At 44.6% G+C, this 23,895-nt stretch overlaps 1 protein-coding gene across 1 annotated transcript in view; it reads right to left on the bottom strand.

Annotated features, from left to right (window-relative positions):
* trip4 (thyroid hormone receptor interactor 4) overlaps positions 1–23,800 on the bottom strand; it is a 47,413-nt gene extending 23,613 nt beyond the window's left edge. The window contains exons 1-11 of the mRNA XM_076288054.1: positions 23,642–23,800; positions 23,188–23,360; positions 22,910–23,040; positions 22,527–22,745; positions 21,827–21,905; positions 21,475–21,592; positions 20,675–20,890; positions 20,207–20,333; positions 19,253–19,452; positions 18,328–18,452; positions 17,867–17,958 (exon numbers count right to left, since the gene is read on the bottom strand). Coding sequence (XP_076144169.1) covers positions 17,867–17,958; positions 18,328–18,452; positions 19,253–19,452; positions 20,207–20,333; positions 20,675–20,890; positions 21,475–21,592; positions 21,827–21,905; positions 22,527–22,745; positions 22,910–23,040; positions 23,188–23,360; positions 23,642–23,721 — 1,560 coding nt within the window. The 5' untranslated portion in view covers positions 23,722–23,800. The remainder of the gene's footprint in view (positions 1–17,866; positions 17,959–18,327; positions 18,453–19,252; positions 19,453–20,206; positions 20,334–20,674; positions 20,891–21,474; positions 21,593–21,826; positions 21,906–22,526; positions 22,746–22,909; positions 23,041–23,187; positions 23,361–23,641) is intronic.
* Positions 23,801–23,895: the final 95 nt, after the last annotated feature.

Raw genomic sequence — 23,895 nt, 5'->3', positions numbered from 1 at the left:
AACCGGGTTACTCCCTGCATGTAACTGCGGTCAATGACGCACTCCTTTTCGGCGATATCTGTATCTCTGTCGTTCGGGAAGGCCTTGTATGCATTGTTCGCAATTTTAAGACGTCTTTTCATCTGCAATGACTCCTATACATTTGGCGCAAGTGGCATTCCTGTACGTCGGGTTTACGTTCAAACTATTTTTCTGGTGAATAATTATTTCGGACTGAACTTGGTGAAGGGAAGTTTCACTAGGCCTATCGTAGGCCTCTCTCTCTCTCTCTCTCTCTCTCTCTCTCTCTCTCTGCAGCACACGCATTTTAAAATTTACACACAGGCACTGGGCCACGGCCAATCAGAGGGGAGGTCCCCAGGGATGGATTACTGCACGGGCCTACCGGGCCCAGGCCCAGGGGCCCAAGGGGTCAGGGGGCCCTGAAGCCCAAGCCTTTGCATGGAATCATTGCCTCGATATCAACAAATCAGGATGTAGGCTATGAATCTGATTGAATTTAGTATTGGCCATCCCCAAAATGCACAAGAATACAGGAAATCACATCAAACAAATTAAAAATGTTCTGGGGGAGGACCCCCAAACCCCCCCTCCCACATATACAACAATAAGTGGGGGGGCCCTTAATACATCAGGGCCCAGGGGCCCGAAAGTGCATAATCCGCCCATGGAGGTCCCGCCCTTCACTATCTGTGATTTGTTTAAACCACGATATTGGCCAAATATGTGTCTGTTATTGAACCAAAGGTAGAGTTTCAATGCGGACACTTTTTCCTCTCTCGAATAGCTGGTCGCACCGGTGCGTCCTCCAATTTTTTTTAGTCGCACTTTTGAAAAATTAAGTCGCATATGCGACCAAATTGGTCGCACTCTGGAGCCCTGCAGCGCTAAGCTATTTATGGTTACTGATATACTCCGAGTCTCTGGCCCTCTCTTAGAGCCAGGCATAGTGAGCTGGCCCTCGGAAGAAAAAGTTTGGGGACCACTGCCTTAAAGGGTTGTTACTCAGAGAGTGTGAGGAATGCTTAACAGCTAGCTGCCCTAGCCGAGTTTTTTATATATCACCTTACATTTTCTTTACATTACAATCTAGGCATCATTACTATGGTTACTGCTACTGTATTCAATGACTGGCAAGTTGGAATATAAAGCAGTCAAAACTCTCCATTTTGTTCATTTGCCATTTGTTCACGTGTTCAGGTCATGGTTTGTGTCTCGTGCTCTACTGGGGCCTTTGCTGGCATACATCTGCAACAAAGGTGTCACAAACTAAACTAAATGAACTTTACAAAAGTTACACTTGGCTATACTTAATACTATAAAAGTCAAATATTCATATGTCCTATATATGAAATACAAAAAAAGAATAATGTCACATCCATTAGCATGAATAGAACGTTTTCATGATGAAAATATTTTGTAGCAGAGGAAAAAGTAAGACCCAAACTAAATTAAACATATTTTGCTTTGGGGTGGTTTCAAGATGTCTGTTTCTTGGTAACACCAATATATGCATGAATAGAATAACAATTAAGTATTTATAGTGTAATACAACAGCATGCTATACACTTGCCTCTAAAACAACTAAAGAATAGGTTGGTCTTAAGGCGTTCAATACTAATTTGTTATCGAAATATTCATTAAAACGCATACTGTTTTAATGTACTTTTTAGAGAATCCTCCTCTACATCTCTAGATGGAAGCAAAAACTAAAGCTGTTTCAAACATAACATAAAGGTGTATAAATAACAAAAAACACACATTTTTTAAAAACATACACAATTACAGGCAAAACCTGTGGAAAAAGCAAATCTCAGCTGCCTTTTCATTCTGACCAAAACACCAATGCACCTGTTCATGATACTGCTGTACTCAACTCTCCAGCATTTTGTTGCTATAAGCAAAGAATGGCGAAGGCTAGAGTCTGGTCTCCTCTATAAGCATTAAAAAGGGGCAAAAATCCTGAGGAAGACTATCCCTCTAAAATTGGATTGCAGATTGCCTTCCAAGGCTCTGTAATAATTTTCAAGTACCACTAATGTACCTTAACATTGAAAATTTCCACTCTGTCTTTTAAATAAGCTTCATGATAAGCATGTCATTGACCACTGACCTCGCTGGTACAATTTTAGCACCATTATCTCACACACTGACATTAGCCTAGAGCTGTGCGTGTTTCCTGGCTCTACGCTCTGGCCATCTCATTCTGGACACCTGCAACATATTACCCAATTACATGTCTAACATTATTGTGATTGCCCGTAAATATTTTCTTCCGCAATTAAAATGGAGGATTAGCCAGGCCGGTCTGGACTGGTAGAATTGTACAAAAGAAGAGAAAATAGCGACCTTAAGCCATAACATCTTTCTGAAAAAAATTGACTGTATAAAATGACACCTACACATCTTTAGCCTTTGCCCATGTTGAGACTACAACAAAATGGAATGACAAAAATGACCAAGCCAGCACATTCAACAGGAGAATTCAGATGTCTTTCACACACCCGGTGGAGCTGAACAGTTGTTTTTAGATTTTCCACCTTTGCTGAAGTAATTTTGGCTCACTGCCAAAGTTGGCAGCTCATGTGCGCAACATGCGAGTGCCCCCTCCTCACTCCTGGTCCACATAAAGATTTCCCTGCGGTCTGCCCACAGCCAGTCCAGACCAGGGGCATAAAAATGTAGCAGAGACATTTTAATAAACTCCCTGCTAATGTCACTAGAGGCGTGCCATTAAATCCTGGCAAGAGCCGGCCAAACCTCAAAAGCAAGAGAACCTGAAATAATACTGCAATGTAAACACCTAATAAAAGGTGCATACAGTGCATGCTATGTCAAATGACACGCAATTACAGAGTGGGAGTGGGAGAAAAAGAAAGTCAGTTCAGTAAATGCCACCTGAGAGTCTGAAATGAGGCAGAATAAAATGTCAACAGCTTTTCATTCCAAACAAAAATTAGCATCTCTTTATAGTAGGTACTGAACTCTCTGTATTTGGAAAATTAATGATTTTTTTTTCCTGAAGTGTGACAAAGGTGTGAATTTAATTAAACACTGATTTTGTGTAATAGCCCATTTCATTCAGAAGCCTGTGCTAAATGAAAAGATAATTCCTACTGCTAAGTGACCCTATTGATGTGTACCGCTCATTGCAGGGAAAACGGTAGAAAACAATCACTTTTATCAGAGGCTGATGTTTTCATCCAAAGATGAAAGTAGTGTCAATCACTGTACACATGCGTGGTGTACTGAGGCCTGATTGGTGACATCTGAGAACAGCCAAGATGCCTTCAGTGCTTTTTAATCCTCCACTGCGAGTTCATCATGATTCACAGCTGTTGAGTGGGTCGAACTCTGAATCTCAGATTCCCTCTCCCCTCCCTCACAAATACGCCATGTAATTGTTTCAATACTGATTTAATCAAAAGGGTGTGACATCATCCAACGTTACAATAGAGTTCTCATTTTTCCCTCCAAAGTGCTAAATGCAGAACTTGTGCAAAATGTTCCAGAAGGATCTCTGTAATAACTGCAACAGCAAACCAATCATCCAAACCAAAATGGGAATGAACCGAAAGATTCCAACCTAGAAACATCAATGACCAATGTAGAAATGTGCTTATGTAGCAGGTGACTAAATTTTATTTAACACTATTTAATTGTGGTCCTGTGTCACCACACAGAGAAAGAGAGAGTGTAGGAGAGAGAGGGGGGAGGGAGAGAGAGGGAGAGAGAAAGAAAACATGAGTGGCCCTTGCCAAAGAACATTACATGATTAGAGGGCAGAGTGAGTCCAGCCACAACCAGACAGCCCACCCATGTCCTACCTAACAAAGGCAGCCTGCATGGCCTGGCCCCGCCAAGAGCCCCATCTCCCCCTCTCTCTCCTATGCCCACCCCCACCCCCAGCCATAGTCCCAGCCATAGCCCCAACCTTCCTCTTCTTTAACAGAATCAGTGGAGCAATGAATCTAAGAGTTTGGCTGGCCCCGCTCGTTCACTCACTCACTCACTCACTCACTCACTCGCTCGCTCACTTTCCTGCCTGCCTCCTTGCTCTTGCTGCAGTGGCCCTGGCCTTTCAGCTGCTGGCCAGCAATTACGAGGTCGAGACAAGCAATCTCCCGCGCGGCGGCTGCAGTGCTAATGGGGCTGTGTGGCAGGCTGGGGTCCGCTTGGCTGCACACAATCTCAACTCCACGCCGCCACCACCCGTAACACCACCATACACCCCCCCCCCCCCTTTACCCCGTCCTCCACCCCCACCCAAAAAAACAAGCCCTCATTGGCAGAGCTTCCACTGATCGGCTCCACCGAGAAGAGGCCCTTGTGAAACGAGGGAGAGAAAATGGAGGGAGGGAGGGAGGGAGGGAGGGACGGTGGAAAGGAGGGAAAAAAGAAAGAGGGAACAGATACACAAAAGAAGAAGGGGGCTCAGTCAAGGCCCGCGTCACACTACTTAAGCAAAGAAAAAGGAATCAGCTTGACTCATCTACCTCTGGGTGATGGGCTCAGCTGTGCTGATCTCTCGCCAGCAATGGGACTCCAGCTCATTGGAAGGTGCTTTGCAGCCCAAAATACCGGATAAACGCATGTGGGAGAGTGAGAATTGGATTTGGACTGACCAACTCGCTGCTGGACCAAACGACAGGGACATAGCTGAATAATTTAAATTATCAAAGCATCCACATTTTATAAAGATAATACACGCCTCTAATGTAAATGTGCAGCAGCCAGAAGGGGTGAGCAATTGTTTCGAGCGTTCTTTATTTCTTTATGACACAGCCCATCTGGAAGCCATGTCAGCAGTCTTCACTTTCATATTCAATAACAGCAAACCACATAGCCTTTATAACAGTAGCTATAAAAAAGGTCTCCTGTGTGCAACGCCTTCCTGACAGACTCTCTTGGCTGCCCCAGTCCATCATTTGCACTGTATAAGTTCTGTAGCTATTAATATTTAACGGCACTTCTTCACACAAAGAAACAACTGGTGTCAAGTTGGAGTGTTCATGAATTATACAAGGGGCCCCAACACTGGCATTCGTGTTTCTACATAATTAATGTTCCCGACACAGGGAAATACACGGGCAGCTTTTAGGGTCTCAGAGATGGCCATCGTGTCAGTCAAGGCCACTGCTCTACTGCTGAGCTTGATATGTGTGCATGTATGTGCGTATGTGTGAGGTGAGAGGTGGGGGGTGAGGAAGAGTCATATTTCCTGCTTTCAACAGCACACCATGTTATTAAAAACGAGCCTAGAAAAAGGATCAAGTTACGTAATGCACAAACGAGATGAGCCTAAGTTAGCCTAAGTTAGGTCAACAAGGCAAACTAGTCTTTGAAAGGGCTATAGTCACCCTGTCCCAAACAGGACATAGTCAGACATTCAACAGAGACTGGCTTGTCTGTGTTACGCAGTGTCGTACGAGTCGTGTATGCAAAAGGAGGAAAAGACAAATTAGCTCTTTCACAGGGTGACGAGAGTTGCGGTGAAGTCATTTATTTTGAGGTGAGATGCACACACAGCTCGCCTGCTTCATGAGCCTTTAACCTTTTCAAACCGTGCCTGTGACCTCATACCCTGCTTCACACCACAGACCAGGGGAAAACAGGGCTGTCTTCACAAGAGGCAGACACAAGACAACAAGCAGCTCTAAGAGTATGCAGATATACCTCACTTGCCATCTGCTCTACTCAGTCAAGTACAGCCGCAACTTAAACAGTTCAAATTACTTACAGGAATAAGAACAAATGTTTAGACGACACCACAATGTACTATACAATCTGGGGATGGTGTATGAGTCAGGGTGACAGAAGATGTTCATCACAATCACATAAGAGTTCACAACAGAGAAGGAAGATGATATCTCTCTTGTGACCAGAGAAGCCTTTCACCACCCTCCTCTCACCAGCTCCTGAGAAACATTATTTCAGCCTCAGTACACAACTGAGGCCTGTTCCCTTGGGGACAATTAACTTGTGTAACTTCACTTCCCGCACAGTACTTCAAAGAAGCACCACGGGAACAAGGGAACCTTTTTTTCAGACACATTCTCTTCCGCCACTCCCAAAATTTAGTCAGCTCAGTAGCAGCATAGATGCAAAAGTCACTCAACTATTTCAAACTCGCCTGGCTGACACCCCGGGACAAACTGTGAGCAGTGTTTACGCAACGCTCCCTGGCTCTTGGGGTGCAGGATTTGCTTTGATTGTGGCTCTGGAACACAGGCGGCCATCTGGGGTCATTCTACACAGCTGGATGCTGCTGCCCCCCTGTGAACCGCCCGGGGCTCAGACAAAGCCATGCACTAGATGAGGTGAGCAGCTGGGGGTTGAGGGTCTCATATCCTCTCTCTCTCACTCGCATCCTCTCTCTCTCTGCCTCGCTCACAAACACAAACTAAAACCACTCCCTCTACACACACACACACACACACACACACACACACACACACACACAATCTTCCACCCCCTCCTTACCCCTTGTCACCTCATTAGCCACCCTTGAGACCCGGAGCAGGACAGAAGCCCAGGCCGCCCCTGAGGGAAATAAAAAACAAGAGGGGCAGCTCCCACACGCCACAGCCACTGGCCAGAAAATAGATGCGGCTGCCGTTCCTCTCCTCACCTCCTCTCATCTCCCCACTCCTCACCTCTCTTCTCTGCAGGCTGCTCTCTCTGGGAACACTTGCTCACAAGCCACTCTCATTTTCTGAAAGCCGGCAGCACCTGACATTTTTATAGGGGAGGTTCTTCACACCGTGATATAGCTTGTCGGGATGATGGAGAGGGAACAGGCTTAGACAGCAGAATGCAGCGCAATATCTCTGCCAATTTATTAGGCTGCCGGCAGGAGGACAAGATCGACTGGAAAATATTACGACAAAAAAGCCAAAGCAAAACAAGCCAGGGAAGGTACACAGATGCCGTTTGGGCAGCCAATACCCCTCAACAAATGCTCGCTCTTCAGCGTAATCTCCCCAAATGGCCCCCCAGCCTGGCTTATGTGGGACTGGATGAGTTTATCCATCAGCAAGAAAGCACACTCGTGTCTCCATCTTATTTATGAGCCACCACAGGCAATATAACAGAGTCCATATCCTCGGCTGGAAATGCGGCAGCGAAGACACTCTCCTTCACAACAAATAAATTGGGTTCTGCCACCTTCTCGTTTACCTCAGATTCTGCCACAGAGAGTAAACGCACGTATACATACATTCTCAAACAACCTTCTACCAAATGCAGAACCTCATTGTTTATTATTTCACCCTGACCACTATAAATAAGGTTAACCATTTCCAAGATGGATCTGATATAGTGAAATATTTCTTATCTAACAATAGTTCATGAACTCTCCACATAAGCTTGCCAATATGATGCAAAATAGCTGCAAACAAATGCTCTTCTTTAATAAAGCAACCCTGAACAGCAAATATTTAGGTGTAGAGTGGATTTTTCCCCCTGAAAGCTTTACATTAATAATGTAATATGAGTTATCACTATGACTCATGCACATTCCCATCAAAATAAATAACACATCTGTACAAAACATCACAAACAAACGCAGAACTACGCTAACCAGATCCCTGTCCCTTCCACGTATGCTACAGGGAGAAAATAAAACAAGGCACTTAGTAAACCGCCTCGCCAACAGCATGAAGGACCCCTCCCCAGTTCCCCTCCCCCACCCCTGTGCTGTCTGGAGGGCAAATGCCTGTGGAGGGGGGCGGCAGCTGCACTGTCACTCGATTGACAAGGTGAACCATTCTCTTGGCCCCTGGAAGACAGCTCCTGACCGTGCTCGCCAGCCAAACAACACAGCTGGGCGGGAGTCCACCACACACACACACACACACACACACACACACACCCCGACAGGAGTCAACATCCCTGGCTTCAGGCAGGATGTTCGGCGATGGAGCTAACAGGATGTGGAGCGCCATGTGTTCCAGAGGGGATGAGGGGCAAAACATGGCACCCAGAACAGCCTTTCCACTGCTTGTTATGGACTGACAGGCACTTGGATGGCAGGCCATTTGCATTTACATTTATTCATCTAGCAGATGCTTTTATCCAAATAGACTTACAAAATGAGGAGTGCCGTTCAAGCTACATTGCAAAGGAGACCTTAGGTAACAATAAATACTATTACAATAAATACTACTATCCGAGAATGAGAGTGCAGAAGTTGAAGTATTTGGTAGGAGAGGAGGCAGAAGGAAGTAGGAGGGAAGAAAGGAAGTGCACAGGAAGTGCATGCTAGGTCTGTTGGGTTGTTAGATGTGTAATAAGAGGATGTACTCCTGGAAGAGTTGGGTCTTCAAGACCTTCTTGAAGATAGAGAGGGAAGCCCCTGTTCTGGTAAGATTTGGTAGCTTGCTCACTAATGAGGAACAACAAAAGAAAATAGTCTGGATTGCCAAGCGTGTAAGGACTGCAGTGCCAGACGACATTCGTTGGAGAAACGCAGCAGTCGAGGGGTAACATAAGCTTTGATGAGAGTAGTTAGGTAAGTGGAGGAGAGCCAGCAATCACTTTGTAGGCAAGCATTTGTGACTTGAATTTGATGCAAGCAGCTAAGTGTAGCCAGTGGAGCTCAATGAACAGCGGTGTAACCAACCAGCTAGTTCAACAGTACACTGTATGTTTCCAGGGGGATCTTTGACTTGCCAACGTCTAGGTGTCTAGGGCTTTCTCCTGTTGTCTTTGCGTGAAGTGTGAAAGCACAGGAATATAATTGGCATGGAAAGTCACAAGAAATTCAGCTCACCTCGGACAGAATACCCCTCACTGAGGTGTTCCTAAACTGGTGGCTAGAGCTTGAACCAGCTACACTGATGGTTTGGAATGCTTTTGTTTTGTCATACAAAACAATTTTATTGGAAAACAATCAGAAGTTAATTAGAAATAGCAGCCAAATGTGAATAAATAGCTATTTTGATGTAATTACAAAAATGCCTATATATTGTGTTGCCCAGATACAGTATATTCTAAAGTTAGAATGCTAACAACAAGCCAGTGTTGCTACAGCTTCTGTCTAAAAAACACAGAGGGTCAGATGTACGTACATTTGCGAACGTAGCGTTATCAGCGTCATGGACAAACCGCAGATTGCGCACGCTGTCATACCCAAGCTTCCGTCGTATTTATCAAACTAGTGTAAACTGCGTCTTTCTCTGACTTTCACCGCCCATAAATGCAATTTACGAATGTCCACAACTGAACGGCAGAGCCTACATACAAACGCAGTTGAATGAAGTTAACTGATGACAACATTAATAAAGAATCAAACGTTTAGATCATGAAGTTTAAGTATATATACTCTTTTGATCCCGTGAGGGAAATTTGGTCTGTGCATTTATCCCAATCAGTGAATTAGTGAAACACACTCAGCACACAGTGAAGTGAAGCACACACTAATCCCGGCGCAGTGAGCTGCCTGCAACAACAGCGGCGCTCGGGGAGCAGTGAGGGGGTTAAGTGCCTTGCGCAAGGGCACTTACTGGTCGGGGTTCGAACCGGCAATCCTCCGGTTACAAGTCCGAAGCGCTAACCAGTAGGCCACGGCTGCCCTCTGATAAGATGTCAACAAGCAGGGAGATAATGAAGATCAGTAGTTTAACTCAAACTACTTGTGCACGTATAGGCTATGGAAAATTGGTCAAATCTAGCAAGCAGGAAAGTTTAAGTGAATGACGTGAAAGTGAAAGTAAGACATTCGAAAGGCCAACGAAAGTTAAGGTTGCTTTTGATAGTACACAAAACTGGTGCTCTTTGAGCGATTCTGTTGTCTTTGAAAGGTTCTCTTATTGACGCATTGAACTGCAATTTGGATTAACACCTGCTTTTACAAGGCGGAAGTATTTAGGCGCAGAATAGACGTGCGCTTTCAGGAGCAGTCTTTGTGCATACCGCGGAATACATAATTAGGCGCTTTTTACGCTTCCCCTCCCATCTTTTTACGCTAAACTCCCACTTTCCCCTGGATCCTCCCATGAATGCATACTGTATGCATGACACGAAAAACACGCGCAATTAGGCACTTTTACATCATTGCGGCCTGTTTGTACATACCTCGCAATGATTTTACACGCACATTGCGAAATAAATACGCCTGAAGTGGGCACAAAAGCGTTAGTACATCTGGCTCAGTCTCACTAGCCTGGACATGCCCTCCTAGATCTCCTTTCAGGAAGATACAGTACTAGTCTGGAACATCATTGTTCAATAGCGTTTCCGTCGGGCAAGCAGATAACCTGCCCAATCAGCGGTGAGAGGGGATGACCCTATAGTTTGGAAATCAAAAGTGGCTGTGGTAAATGGTAGTAGCAACGCCTGCAAACGTCTAAAAAAGTAGTTGAAAGAATGTGTACTTTTATGCACAGCAAAGGTAGGCTCACATGCATTGTTTCCTGACTGCCGATGCTGTTTATTGTCAGTTTGTGAAGTTTAGGCAAAGTAGGATGTAACGTCAGGAATCCTTGATCAATGTGATTGGTTAGGCTGGACCAATGATTTCAAAGTTAACGCTATGTCTACACCCCTCACCATGCCAGTGAAGGTTTTGCAATTATGAGTGACCAGGCTCTATTCACTTTGTGAATGCGTTTGGTTTACCACTGCTAAACCTAAACTTCAACAAAAACAGTGAGGCACTGCAAAAAAAAACTCCTTAATTAATGCTGCCCAAAGACACAAGCCCCACAACGTCAGGAACAGTATTTATAATCACTTAAATCCTATTTATGTGGCTAAAATAATAACAGTTAAAGTGTAAGTTCATTCATGGAGAAATTGGAACATCCTTTTTAAACCAAGGACCATCAATCAATTTCCAAGAGTGTCAGACTCCAAAAAAGCATGGCTGTCCTGTAATTAGTAGAGGTAGACAAAGATAGTGATACACTGGCCCCAATCTGCTTGGAGTGGTAAGTATGAAGTCATTTCACTCGCTAGCCGACAGATAGCCAGTCTTGCATGAAGCTGCTAGCTGAAGCTGCCATTATTATTGAGCCACCTTGTTTCACACAACTGAACATGACAGGGTTAAACAAAATGAGAACATGCCAAAGTCAACCCATGTGGCTAGTCTACCAGCTGGCTAGCTACCGTAGGGTACTAACTTTGTAGCAAACGGGAAACCAGAAAATTTTTTTATATCCATTTTAAAAATGGGACTTAATAGCAAGACACACTTTATTTTCCTCACATAAAGGATGGCCACACCATGCGGTGGTCATATAAAGTAAATGTGAGAGAATACAATGATTGATAATCAGCTCATTTAGCCTCCTTGCAAATTAGAAATATTATACATTGACCACCTTGAGACAACATTTATGTTCTCCTTGAAAGTATCTTCGCATAAATACCGTTTCATGCGAAGAAAAGTGCTCAGCACATTAATGTGTTTACAATGGATTAGAGCCATTTAGTATGCGAGACACTTGATTTAAGGTATGGAAAACAAAAAGAAAATTCTACATAAATTGCAGCATGTGTAAAGTTCATCTTGAGAAAGAGAATCTGAAAACCCTGGCAACGTTTTTATAGCTACACTGCAATAAAAAAATAACTGTCAGTTTTGGTCCAGAGGTTGTTAGAGGAGTTTATGGACACACTCCAAAATTGTTGAGTGGTTTCCTAGACTTGTGGACTATCGATGAAAACATTTTTTACCAGACACTTCTACAGTATGACTTCCACAGCAGAGCCCATATCGATAATGAAATCTTGTCATATGAAGAGGTGCTTAGGTACCGTTGGAGCTTTGCATCTCACAAAATAATACAAAAGAAACTATTTCAGGAGGCTGAGAGGAGCTCTTCCAGGATCCACCGCTGCCATTCTTGACTGACTGTTGCACAGGAACAACACCTGACACCACCAATGGAAGCAGAGACAGGCTTAAAAGATATGACACACACATTTACTCGTGGTGAACATACAAGGACAGGCGCTTTCAAAAGCCCCATTGACCTCGTCCTTCTGTCCTCCGCAGGCGAGAGAGAGAGCGGGAGAGAGAGAGAGAGAGAGCGGGAGAGAGAGAGAGAGAGAGCGGGAGAGAGAGAGAGAATGACGCCTGGGGTGCTCCTGAGCAGGCTGAATTCTTCACATATATACCACATAACCACAAGCTTCCAGCAGCCTGACAGCGCCAACAAACAATGTCTGGGGCAGAGTGGGGGGAGAGGAAAGAGCAAGATAGAGAGGCAGCAGCAAGAAAAAAAAAATGACATACCGAGAGAGAGGGAGGGGGTGTACAGCAACAGAGACGGAGAGAGAAAGAGAGACAGAAAGAGAAATGTAGCGAGAGCTCAGGAAAAATAGATATCGCCTTCCTCTGGTGAGACTGCAGCCTAGCCACTCTTGTACCTCACTCCCTGTGGAAAAAGCTCCTCAGCAAATAAATATCACATTACCACATAAGGAGACACAGGCATCAGCTAACAAGGAAGCAATACAACTTGCCAGCCTATGGTTGTTCAGAGCCTATGTTACATTCCCATTCTGTACAGCACCATTGGATGAAAATAAAACCAACAGGGAATGAAGTACATTCTAAGCTGCTCCACACAGTTAGGTTAAAAGCAAACAGTTACCATTACCAAACTACAATTGACCAAAGGCCTATCATATTATATGTGAGCTTATCCTAATTATGTATGTATACCTGACATATATTTACATTTTTATTTTTCACTATACCTGCCTACCTAAATACATCTACATAATTAATCTCTCACTCACTCAAAATATATGCACCACACAATCCATTAACCAATCAAACAGTCTACTTGCTCATCAATCTATCAGCAAACTATTTATCTACATCTACATCATATTATATCTACATCATATTATAAGCCTATTACATTATATGACTGTATATGGTCCGTCAATGTACCAGTCAATAGGAAGAGCATTTTACATAGCACATGTACTTGAACATGTATTTTTAATGTTTTTCAGAAATAAATAATGTTGCATCATCTGAAGCCAGCCTCCCCATTAGTCATGCTCTGCACTGGGACATTAGTAGGACGACTCCAGGACATGACAGCCTCTGTGTCTTTGCTGACAAGTAACTCCCCAGACTCCCCCCTAGCAAACAGGGCTGTGGAGAAAAATTGACTGATTCTCAATTTCCAGTGTGATGGCTGCCTGGTGGTAGACTAAGGACACACACAGACAGACAGACAGACAGACACACACACACACACACACACACACACACACACACACACAAGCCTGGAGTCCCTTGAGGCTGCCCTATACGGCTAGGGGGAAGCAGTGGAATAAGTGTGTGGTACTGACATAATGACTGTCTGAGCTGACTACCTGCCTTTGATTAGTCAATACAGATCAATACCACATTCAGCTGCACTCAAGGAGGAATGGCCTTCCCCTTTATGTCCTCACTAATGCTTTATCCAGCACACTATGTGTCCTTAAAAAAAAGCCATAGCCACCTATATGTTCTAATGTAACATCATAATAATGAGGCACTTCACCTTCTCAAAAAGAAAAAGACTATGGCAGTGCACAGACACACCTTTTCTCAATAAAGTGACAAGAAAAATGTTTTTGCCATTGCACTGGCTGGGCACTACCAAACAATAGTCTGGCCTCCATTCCGATAGTCTGGCACCCATTGTTCTTAAAGGGTTTAAGAGATAACCATTTGGATTACATATGACCTATTGCTTTCCCAAAGATCATTCATTCTTGCCATCTGTTGTCTTCTTTGTGACTTACTCATCTGAGAAAAAAAGGAATCTATAAACAGACATCATCTACAGCCGCGTATTGGGATTATTTTCTGTTTAGTGCTAAGATAGGTACTCGGCAGAGAGTCAATGTGATACTGCCTTGTGGTGGTGTCAATTTGCATTGATTGTTTCATAGGAGATTTCCCTCCCCATATTTCCCATCCACTGGGCATGCCATTTGAATGACAATGAAACACAATAGGACGACTGGCTTCTTCTTGGACAATAACTAAGCCCAAACTAATCTAAGTGTAAGTCTACACTACATTTTTATTGAGAGAATCTTGAATCACTGAAAGAGCTAATAGCCCAGATTTAGTATCTGTGAGCAGCTCAGGGGCGACTCCCAGAAGTCTTTGTGGCAGGTAGGCTCTCTGTCTTCATTCCTGAGTGGACGGGATATGGGGGAGAGGAGGATGGAGGTGCCATGGCAGGCGGGGGAGGTAGGGGGATAATCCGGTGGAGGTAGGGAGGGGTTGGGTCAATACGCCAGCAAACAGGCTCTAATACATGCAGCAACACTATTACAATTCCCTCCAAACAAACAGACGAATGGTGCATTGCTTCTGCTCCTTTCTGCCCACTATCAGCCTGTGTGTGTGTGTGTGTGTACATGTGTGTGTGTGTTTGTGTGTACATGTATGTATGTGTCTGTCTGTCTCTGGGTGGTAAGAGTGAGAGACACAGAGAAAAGGTGAGAGAGAGAGAGAGAGAGAGAGAGAGAGAGCGTTTTCAGCCTCTGTCTCACACACACTCTGTTTCCCTCCCCCATCGGCTGGCTTGAAGCACTGCTGCTTCCCAGTGCCAGCGAGCAAAATCTCTTTGAGTGGGTGGTTGAGCAGAAGACAAAGGTGAACAACGGCATGCAGTAGGCAGTTAAGTCACAGAGCTCTCTCGTCTCTCCCTCTCTCTCCTTCTCTCATTCCCCTCCCTCCCTCCCTCCCTCCCTGCCTCCCTCCCTCCCTCTCTCTCTTCTGTCTCAGCCTGGATTTATGGTTCGCCCCTGGTGCTGAGAACTCAAACACATGATGAAAGGGGCTGCTGGGGAGGGCAGAGAGAAGAGAAGGGAAGGCAACCGAGGGAAGGGGGGAGGGGGCTCACCCAGACCCCCGCTTCTCCACACACACACATTTTATGACCCCAGCAAGGGGATCAGAGGGGAGAATGGCACGGGGATAATGGCCACTGGGAACAGAGTGAGGCTGAGGCTGAGGCTGAGTCAGAGGCAGGCAAACTAGAGGGGCTCCACACAGATTACACTGGCACAGTCTCTCTAAAGGCATGAAACCACAGCCTCCTCTTTTTCGGCTTTAATACTTACTACTATGGGACACCTAACACGTTTTTTTCCCCCCAATAGAACATCAACTACATGAATCCAACTACATTTTATGCATTTTATAAATGGATTTAGCTGACAATTTTATTCAAAGCAACTTACAAATAACAACTGACATTAAAGCTACAATGAAAAAAAATACCTTGATTAAAACAAATATGTTAGCCCTTTGATTTCTGTGTGGAAAATTCAGATTGTAGTGGTGTCATCTGGTTGTTTATTCAGTCAAAATGCATGGTGGTGCCATTAACCTCACCCCACCATAAACCACAGCCATTATCTGAATGCTTCAGTGAGAATGCATAAATGCATTACAAAGTGAAGGGGAGGATGGAGGGGGTTCTCGAAGCTGTCATCACATCTCCCTCCCACAGACTCAATACTTAAAGGCAATCTAACGACGAGCGGAACAATTACATTTAAATCAAAGCCTATTTATCCATCAGCGGGAAAAAACACAGAGTATAATTCAGACACTAGCACCTATGTCAATATCTCATTAGGGCTACTGTGAACAAGTGAGAAAAAGAAAGGTAGAAAGAGGAAGGGAGAGGGGGTTTGAAAAAAGAAGAGAGAAAAAATGAGTGAGAAAGAGTGGCAGTAGCTTGAAAGGATGTTTACACAGTCTTCATCACATTTCTGAACCATAACAAACTGAGCACGACACTAGAAGAGTGTGTGTGTGTGTGTGTGTGTGTGTTTCTGTGTGTGCGTGTGTGCGTGTGTGAGAAAGACCTTGCTGTTAAACACAGCTGGGTGACAATCATTTACCATTTCTCATCATCACAAACACCCTTACAGATATAGCACCTATCAAGATGCAGAAGAAATGAACCACACACACAAAAAAAAAAAGCACTGCCGCAAAATGACAAAGTGAGAGTGAAGGCGATGACCATTTCACAGATTGGCCACATAATAGACAGGATCTCCTCGGAGCTCTCTCTCTCTCTCTCTCTCTCTCTCTCTCTCACTCTCTCACTGTCTCCTTTTCTCTCTCATGCCTGCTCCCTGTTACGAGCCATCTGTTGGCTGACAAAAGTGGCCCATCTAGCCGTGCAGCACCGAGCTGAGCGCTCCGCTAGTCTCATCTCGCAGTAAGAGGGAGCAGATGTAACATGAAAATGAACACGATGGCTCCGCTGCCCGGGCTGCTGTCTGGGGGTCTATCAGAAACACTGGGCTGCATGGAACCGGTGGTGGTGCTCTGCGCTGCACTGCTGTGCTGTGAGACGGGGTGGGGTGGGGTGGGTGGTGGTTTTTTGGTGGTGGGGGCTACTCGACATTTAGCCGGGATGAAAGGCTAGAGATTAAAGGGCCGCACCAAGCTGCGGCGGACTCCACTGATTTATAATTAATCAAGGAGCCGGTGCGGGCGTCACGTCGCCTCGCCCTTGGCTCACCTCCGCCGACACAAAAACAAGCCTCTTAAAGACGTGCGGAAAGGAAAAAATAAACACACGGAAAAGCGCGGGGGGGAAAAAAAACCGAAAAGATGCAGGAGGAAGGAGGGCTGGCAGGAGGTCTGTGCTGACAGCAAACATGGAGGCTGTAGCTGATGCACGAGTGACTGCCTCGGCGTGAGAGGCAATTATCAGGGTCTCCTGTGGGCATGTTTCAAGACGACATGTTAGTGTGATGGCAGAATCAAAGATGGCTGCTCGGGGCTGGGAGGAAGATGGTGCACTCTGCCATCTGGTGGTGGGAACGCGCACTGCAGCCAGAGACAAGCTGCCAGCAGACTCCACTGTTCAAAACACACCCCAAAGGGAAAGTCTCTGTCTGTCAATCATACCAGTGAAACAAAGACAAATTTCCTGTTCACAACCAGTGACAACCCAGACCCTCAAAAGCTCAGTGAAGCAGACACGTCTGAACTCTCTCCCCCCCCCCCCCCCCACTCAACTAGTGTCTGTGGTAGCCGTAAAGAGACTGTCAAAATCATTTCGGGCACCGACAGAAGCCTCTGACAGTTAAAATGCCTCATTTACAAGAGATTAGAGGAGTTATGGAGAGTGCAGGTCTTTTCAGCAGCTGGCACTCACGGAATGCCGGTGCCCCTGAAGCAGTGCAGACTGGAAAAAAATAGGAATGCTGTTTCACTAGCATCTAAAACTACACAACCATGACACAAGCAGACATATTTCTACTTCTTTGGCCTTGTTAACAAGGTTTCCCAATTTGCCAGTGGGCTATGCTCTAACCAAGGGCTATGTAACTCCAGTTGAAGTAAATAAAAAAAGGCCACACATATCTTGAGTCATAGTAACTGGGGGGTACACCACTGTCCAAGTGCAAGGAAATGAATGTGTGTGTTGGTATGTCAACACAACACTAACCTTAACGGTATTAGCTGAGGCTTAGGGTTATGAGCACAACAGCAATTTGGCAAACTACAGAGCACTTGGTTTGTCACTTAGTGAGCTTAAGAGGTAGTCTCGTGTTTACCAAGTGTCTCTGGGGCGCCGGGGGTGAGTCACCCGCAGAAAGAAAAAAAAGTGAGAGACATTCACAGTGAAAGAGAGAGCGAATGAATAAAGGTCATAAAAGGAGAGGAGAGAAAGAAGCAAGAAAGAATGAGAGGGTTCGGGGAAGAGTGGGGAAAGGGGAGGGAGGAGGGGCTGTGTGTGTGTGTGTGTGTGTGTGTGTGTGTGTGTGTGGGGGGGGGGGGGGAGTAAACGCATGAATGACAGAGAAAGAAAAGAGGGGAAAGAAGGGGAGATTTGTGCTCGGGGGACAGGAGGTGACTGACCTGCTCTCTGAACTGGTCCTGGGAGAGGCAGTCGGTCATGTGCACACAGCCCAGCAGGCAACCGGTCGGGTACTCCTGGGGGAACCGGGGGGCTGCGGAGGCGGCAAACAAAAGAACATTCCAGAACAATTATCCCACCCCGTCTTTATGGATCCACTCAGAACTAAATAAAAGGGCACCGCTAAGCGCAATGGCCTCATTCCTAAGTATGTTTCAATTTAAAAATAATTAATACCATAGAAATATGCGCCCTCTCACGGCGGACTGATTTAAAGAACTGTCATGGAGCATCAGCCAAAATAACATTTGTCATTAAGAATCTTGCAAATGGCTGCTAACCAAAGTCAGAGTGTAAAGCATGGATTTAATCAGGTCTTGTGCTGTGTGGGAACCCAGAGTCTTTGTCTGACGATCTGTGGTGGTGTGCCGTGATACACTAACTCCATTGAGAGGTCCAATACCTTTTTTGTAGATCTGACGGTACATAGCCTCCACCTGGGCGACCTCTTGAGGCGTGGGCCGCTTGGCAGCAGCAGCAATCCACAAACGGCCTCGATGGGAAGAATACCACGACCGGCCCTCCACTCTGCGCACACACACACACACGCACATACACACACACACAAATGTTCACGTGTCTGCTAATATCTTTGAAAAAAAAATATCAAAAATCAGTGGGGATTTTTTTTCTCGGTTCAGGGCAACCTGGATTTCCTACTCTCTGTATCATCATGTCCTACATATGTAAATGTGTGCAGAAGTAGCGTCATTGCTTTTCATCTGTCTATAGAAATAACATATAGTCCTATAGCATGTGCAATATTAACATAGAAGCCATTCCTCCTACGTATGGAAATGTTTCAAATGAAATAGTATAGCCATATCCATCAACTTAAACTTATGCGTGTTCTCTTGAAATGTCTAATAAAATAATATGTAGTAAATAATATAGCTATATTTCTATAGCTGCTTTAAGACATGTCCTCTGGAGTATATGCAGAGCTTTGTCAAATGAAGGTCCGACCCTTCGGGTGATTAAGATATGATGCTACATGCTGACATTATGCTGTCATATGTGTGAACGACACCGACGCATATTAACAGAATCTCTGTGTGGTTTAACAGGTTGAACGTGGTTGAACAGGCACATGAACTGAATCTCTGCATGTTCTTCACTTCGTTCAGACACAAGCTCATTTACATAATGTCCGTCGGAAATACTAGGACGGGAGTAGTGTAACAGCCAGCTAACTCCGAAATTCCAAATGTCCGGTTACGTTGTTCAGGTATACGGCCCAACCGCTTGACATCCGCAGAGCAAGTTAACAGTAAGTAAAAGCCTCATCGGCCACAACTGGTTCAGTTCTTGGGTGGGAGCTGCTGTACCTCTTGATGCCCTTGACGAGCAGCGTGGCCCAGGGCTGATGCATGCTGAGGCACCAGCCTCCGTCGGCCATCTCCTGGAGCTCCTTGTCCTGCAGCCGCAGCCTGGAGCGCACCTGGGCCTGGACCTGGGCCAGCTTCCCCCCGGAGACATTACCCTGCTGGGGCAGACGCAAGCCCTCGCCAACACTCACGTCCACCCACTGACACCCACACATGCGCACAAACAAAATACTGTTAGAATAATAACATATTTAGAAGAATAATATTGTCACAGTGTGATTTTAAGACATAACAAGAAGACAGGCTACTGCAGACCCTTGGCCCGATCGCACAATATTGACAAATGAAACCAAATTTAAGCATCTGCATTCAGAGCCAAATCTGGACGATCAAGTAGGATGAATGATATTTAGTGACCCTCGGCCTTGTATAAAAATGTCAAGTACTGTACCTACAGACATACTTTTTTAGTTGTGTGAGAGCAGACTCAATGACAGATGAATGGATGGGCCCAATTACAATCCCCCTTTTCCCCAACCGGGAGGCGAGTGTAACAATGGCATTATTAGTGTCCAAGGTACAAAAGTAATTTCATGCGGTCCCCAACACTGAGCTGACCTTTTCTGGTTCAGACTCCCATGGTTTTTGACACGGAATGCATTCAGTGAGTTTTTTTTCCAAACTCAAACTAAACCACCATCAAAAGCAGGCTGTATTGTGTGTCTCAAGCTCCATACTGAGTATGAAGAAATTATCTGGTATTTATTATTATGAAATAATAAACAGAGATGGATGTACTTGCAATGGATGCAAAAAACCTGAATTTAAACATGGATAAGTAGACTCAACTAGAAAACGGTAACCTTTCAGCAAATTATTTCAAAAACTGAACTCCGATATACATAGGTGCCTGAACTCAATAGTAAAAAAAAAAAAAAAAAAACTGTAACCCACCTGTGGTGCTGACTGGACAATGTTAGGGTTGACCAGATCTCGGAGTGGTTCGCCCTGTGCTCTCTCCGGCCTCCTGTTGGTCAGGCTCATAGATCCAGCGTTCATGGCCTGGACAGTCTCATCTAATCTGGCACCATATGGAACAGTGATGTGAGTGCAAGTCTCAAAAACTTATTTTGTTTGTGTAATGTGCTTGTATCATTTCATTAAATTCTTCTTACATTGGGTAGGTAAACAGGTTTGAGTGATTATTTGCAAGAATTTCAATATAATATCAACGCTATATAATTTCTGATCTGATTTGATTTGATTATATTTGATTTGTACAGAAATTGTTGCACAATGTCTCAATTAACATACTCATTAGTCATTAATCATTAGTCCTTTTCTGGATGAAAGTAGCAATCACAAGAAAGCCCAGGTCTAGACCTGCTCCTCCAGTCGGTCCTTCTGAGCAGAAAGACTCACTTGTCATAGTACTGCTTGAGGTTCCCGTCGTCCTCCACCACTTTGCGTCCGGCGAAGTCCAGTGTGATCTTGCGGTCTTTGCGGGAGGCGTGTTTAATCTCCCGCAGCTCTTCCTCACGCTTTCGCAGAGCGGCCCGCTCGTTTGGAGACAACCACTGGTTGGAGTCCGTCGCAAAGTAGTCCGACTCATCGTCCAGGACCTGCGTTCGGCGTACGCTAAAAATGGGGAAGGGCAGAGGGTAAAGGTTGGTCTTGATAATGGTGGTGGTGGTGGTGCAAGTTAAAAACTTGGCTAGCGTGCAGGGATTCAACAATGAGGGTGAAATACTAACCATCACTATAAATACTAGATAATACAAATGTATTCAAACGACTTAGAGGGTTACAACAGATTAGAGAGGAATATGTTTGTCTTCACAACTGCTGAGTATCCTTCTTGTTGACACCTGTGATGTGGCTGGATGATACAAGCCGCACAATGTCCTGATATGTCCTCTGATATGGCATCTTTTGAAGATGTGTTGTTTTTCTCTCTCTTTCTCTCTCTCTCTCTCTCTCTCTCTCTCTCTCTCTCTCTCTCTCTCTCTCTCTCTCTCTCTCTCTCTCTCTCTCTCTCTCTCTCTCTCTCTCTCTCTCTCTCTCTCTCTCTCTCTCTCTCTCTCTCTCTCTCTCTCTCTCTCTCTCTCTCTCTCTCTCTCTCTCTCTCTCTCTCTCTCTCTCTCTCTCTCTCTCTCTCTCTCTCTCTCTCTCTCTCTGGTTGTACCAGTACAGAAGATCAGACAAAGGGATGAGCTATGTACCTGTTCTTGTCATACTCAAGCAGCTTATCCTTGTGCTGCACAGCTTTCTCCAACCCTGCTTTGATCTTGGACTCCTGGTGGGGGAGATAGTCCATGTCCTCTGATAGCGCCACTCGGTCTGTCGTGTGCGCACACACACACACACACACACACGCACACACGCACACACGCACACACGCACACACGCACACACACACACACACACGCACACACGCACACACACACGCACACACACACGCACACACACACACACCTTTTACAAAACTGGTTGAACCATGATGTTCCTTTTCCCCGGACATCAAAGCCAGCCAAAGTGGAAATGTTTGAGGAAATCTAAAATGTGATGCCCTACCTCCCATGAGCTTTTTCCGCAGTTTCTGGCTTTTATTGGAATCCCGCTGTAGAATCTCTTGCTCTTCTCTTGTACAAACCTGATAAAAAAAAATCAGCCTAAATATGTTCATCAATTGTAAAATGACAATAAATGATGACAATAATAAATGAGAGGTAAACCGCTTAATAACTAAACTTTCAGTGAATCAAGCTGTTAGACTTATCACCATTCTGTAAAAGTGTGTGCTATTACATATATAATGAGGTAATATTTGTCATTTTCAGTGACAATGTTGTAAAGCCGTTATAAATCTGTTATGATTATCCATTTTCAAATCTTAAACCTGCCTGGCCCACATCAGAATTCAGGTGCAGTTCCTGAGTTCTAAAAAGCCTTGCTATCAAAAATACATTCCACAGACATAGGATGTGAACCTTGTAGCAAAGAGGCAGCTAGCCTCAGCTGCAATCTCAGTTAAGATCTCTCACATGGCTGCAGGTGTGTGAAGATCTCATAAACAATTAAAACACTAAGACCTGTGCTGAGCTGTGCAGCAAAACGTTACAAGCACAGGAGATGGACTTCGTAAATGAGGTTTTAGCCCCTTAACTACTTTTTCCATCTCTGATTATGGACAAATCAGGTGTAGGGAACAACACACAAATACGATGCTTAATCAAAACCATACATTTCAACGGACCTGGCGTGAGGTTCTTACCAAAGTGCCACAGAAGAGGCATGGACCAGATCCCTCCTGCTCACAGACGATGCGCCCACAGGTCATGCAGTTATTGATGAGGCTGTGTTTCTGCGCCAGGCACTCGCATACATGCCGTCCTGGTAGGAGAATAGCCAAGCGGTCCTGACCCTCCTTGGCATATAGATTTACATATTTGGTCTTCTTCTTCCCAGAGGATGAACTGCTGTTCTCCTGTGCCTATAAAAACAAGAAGACCATCATCCAGTAGATAGATAGATAGACAGATAGACAGATAGATAGATAGACTTTATTGATCCCCAAGGGGAAATTCAAATGTTTCTCTCCATCAAACATTTTCAAAGGTATTCAGGTATAGTCATTAAGAGTAGCCTAACAATTACCTTGAGTAGGTCGATAGGAGTTTTGACTATCTCCGGTTCAGGCTCTGCTTGATTAATAGTTATGAATTCTTGCTTGTTTCTTCCTTTCCGCTTGGACTTCTTCTGTGTATCCTTCGTCATGTCTGGAAAGTCTACTGAGACAATGGTGACACTGTTTTACCACTTCTAAAATAAGAGGCTTTATTTCAACATTTGCAAATCTACTAACATTAACACTACTAAAAACATACGAGACAAATTGGCTTCATTGGTAATGTTAGCTTGCCAGGTTAGTTCACCTGTTGACACCCTCATGGAAATGAGATTTGTATTTTCAGGGGCCCCTTGCTTGAAACTCCTCCATCTCTTCACTAGCTCGTCAATGAACAGCTTCTTCTTCCCATCCGTCCCTCCGAGCAGGTCCCCAACATATTCGGCTATTTCCTCGTCATTGTCAATTGACAAGATATACCTTAATCAGACACACACAAAAATAGACCACAAGGATGGAATGCAACATGCAGGATGCTAGTCACGTCATGAGAATAAGCAAGCCAATCAGTTCCAATAAAATGACCATCCATCTTAAATCCTTGGTCAGAATGGAATAGCTCATATATGGTTAATGTTCATTATAATTTCTTATCATTTTTTTCTATTTACGTGACAGCTAGTTGAAAAACCCAGCTGGCCCAGATGATAGCTAGCAGGCAAACTACATATTGAATAGCAAACACATCATAATTTACTCACTGAACAATGTCATCGCATGCCTCTAAACCAAAGCTGTTATGTAACTGGTCGACGCACCAACGAAGCAAAGATTCAGACATGTTAGCTTGTAAAATCGAGGCACTAAGGTTACTAAACTTTCGGCTAATAACGCTGTGCTACATATGACGTAAACCTGTATTCACTTTATGAAATGTACACGGAATATTAATCTTGCTGCACATGGTGCGTAAAAATATGTTTCCCTCGGAAAACAGTGCTAAAGATATATGGTT

Source organism: Alosa pseudoharengus, unplaced genomic scaffold, assembly GCF_046254945.1.
Source record: "Alosa pseudoharengus isolate Yale_2024_CS ecotype anadromous, Long Island Sound unplaced genomic scaffold, YU_APseudo_1.1 YU_APseudo_1.1_scf_16, whole genome shotgun sequence".
Taxonomy (NCBI): domain Eukaryota; kingdom Metazoa; phylum Chordata; class Actinopteri; order Clupeiformes; family Clupeidae; genus Alosa; species Alosa pseudoharengus.
The sequence above is the reverse complement of the archived record's forward strand: the minus strand, read 5'-3'. Positions and strand labels throughout refer to the sequence as shown.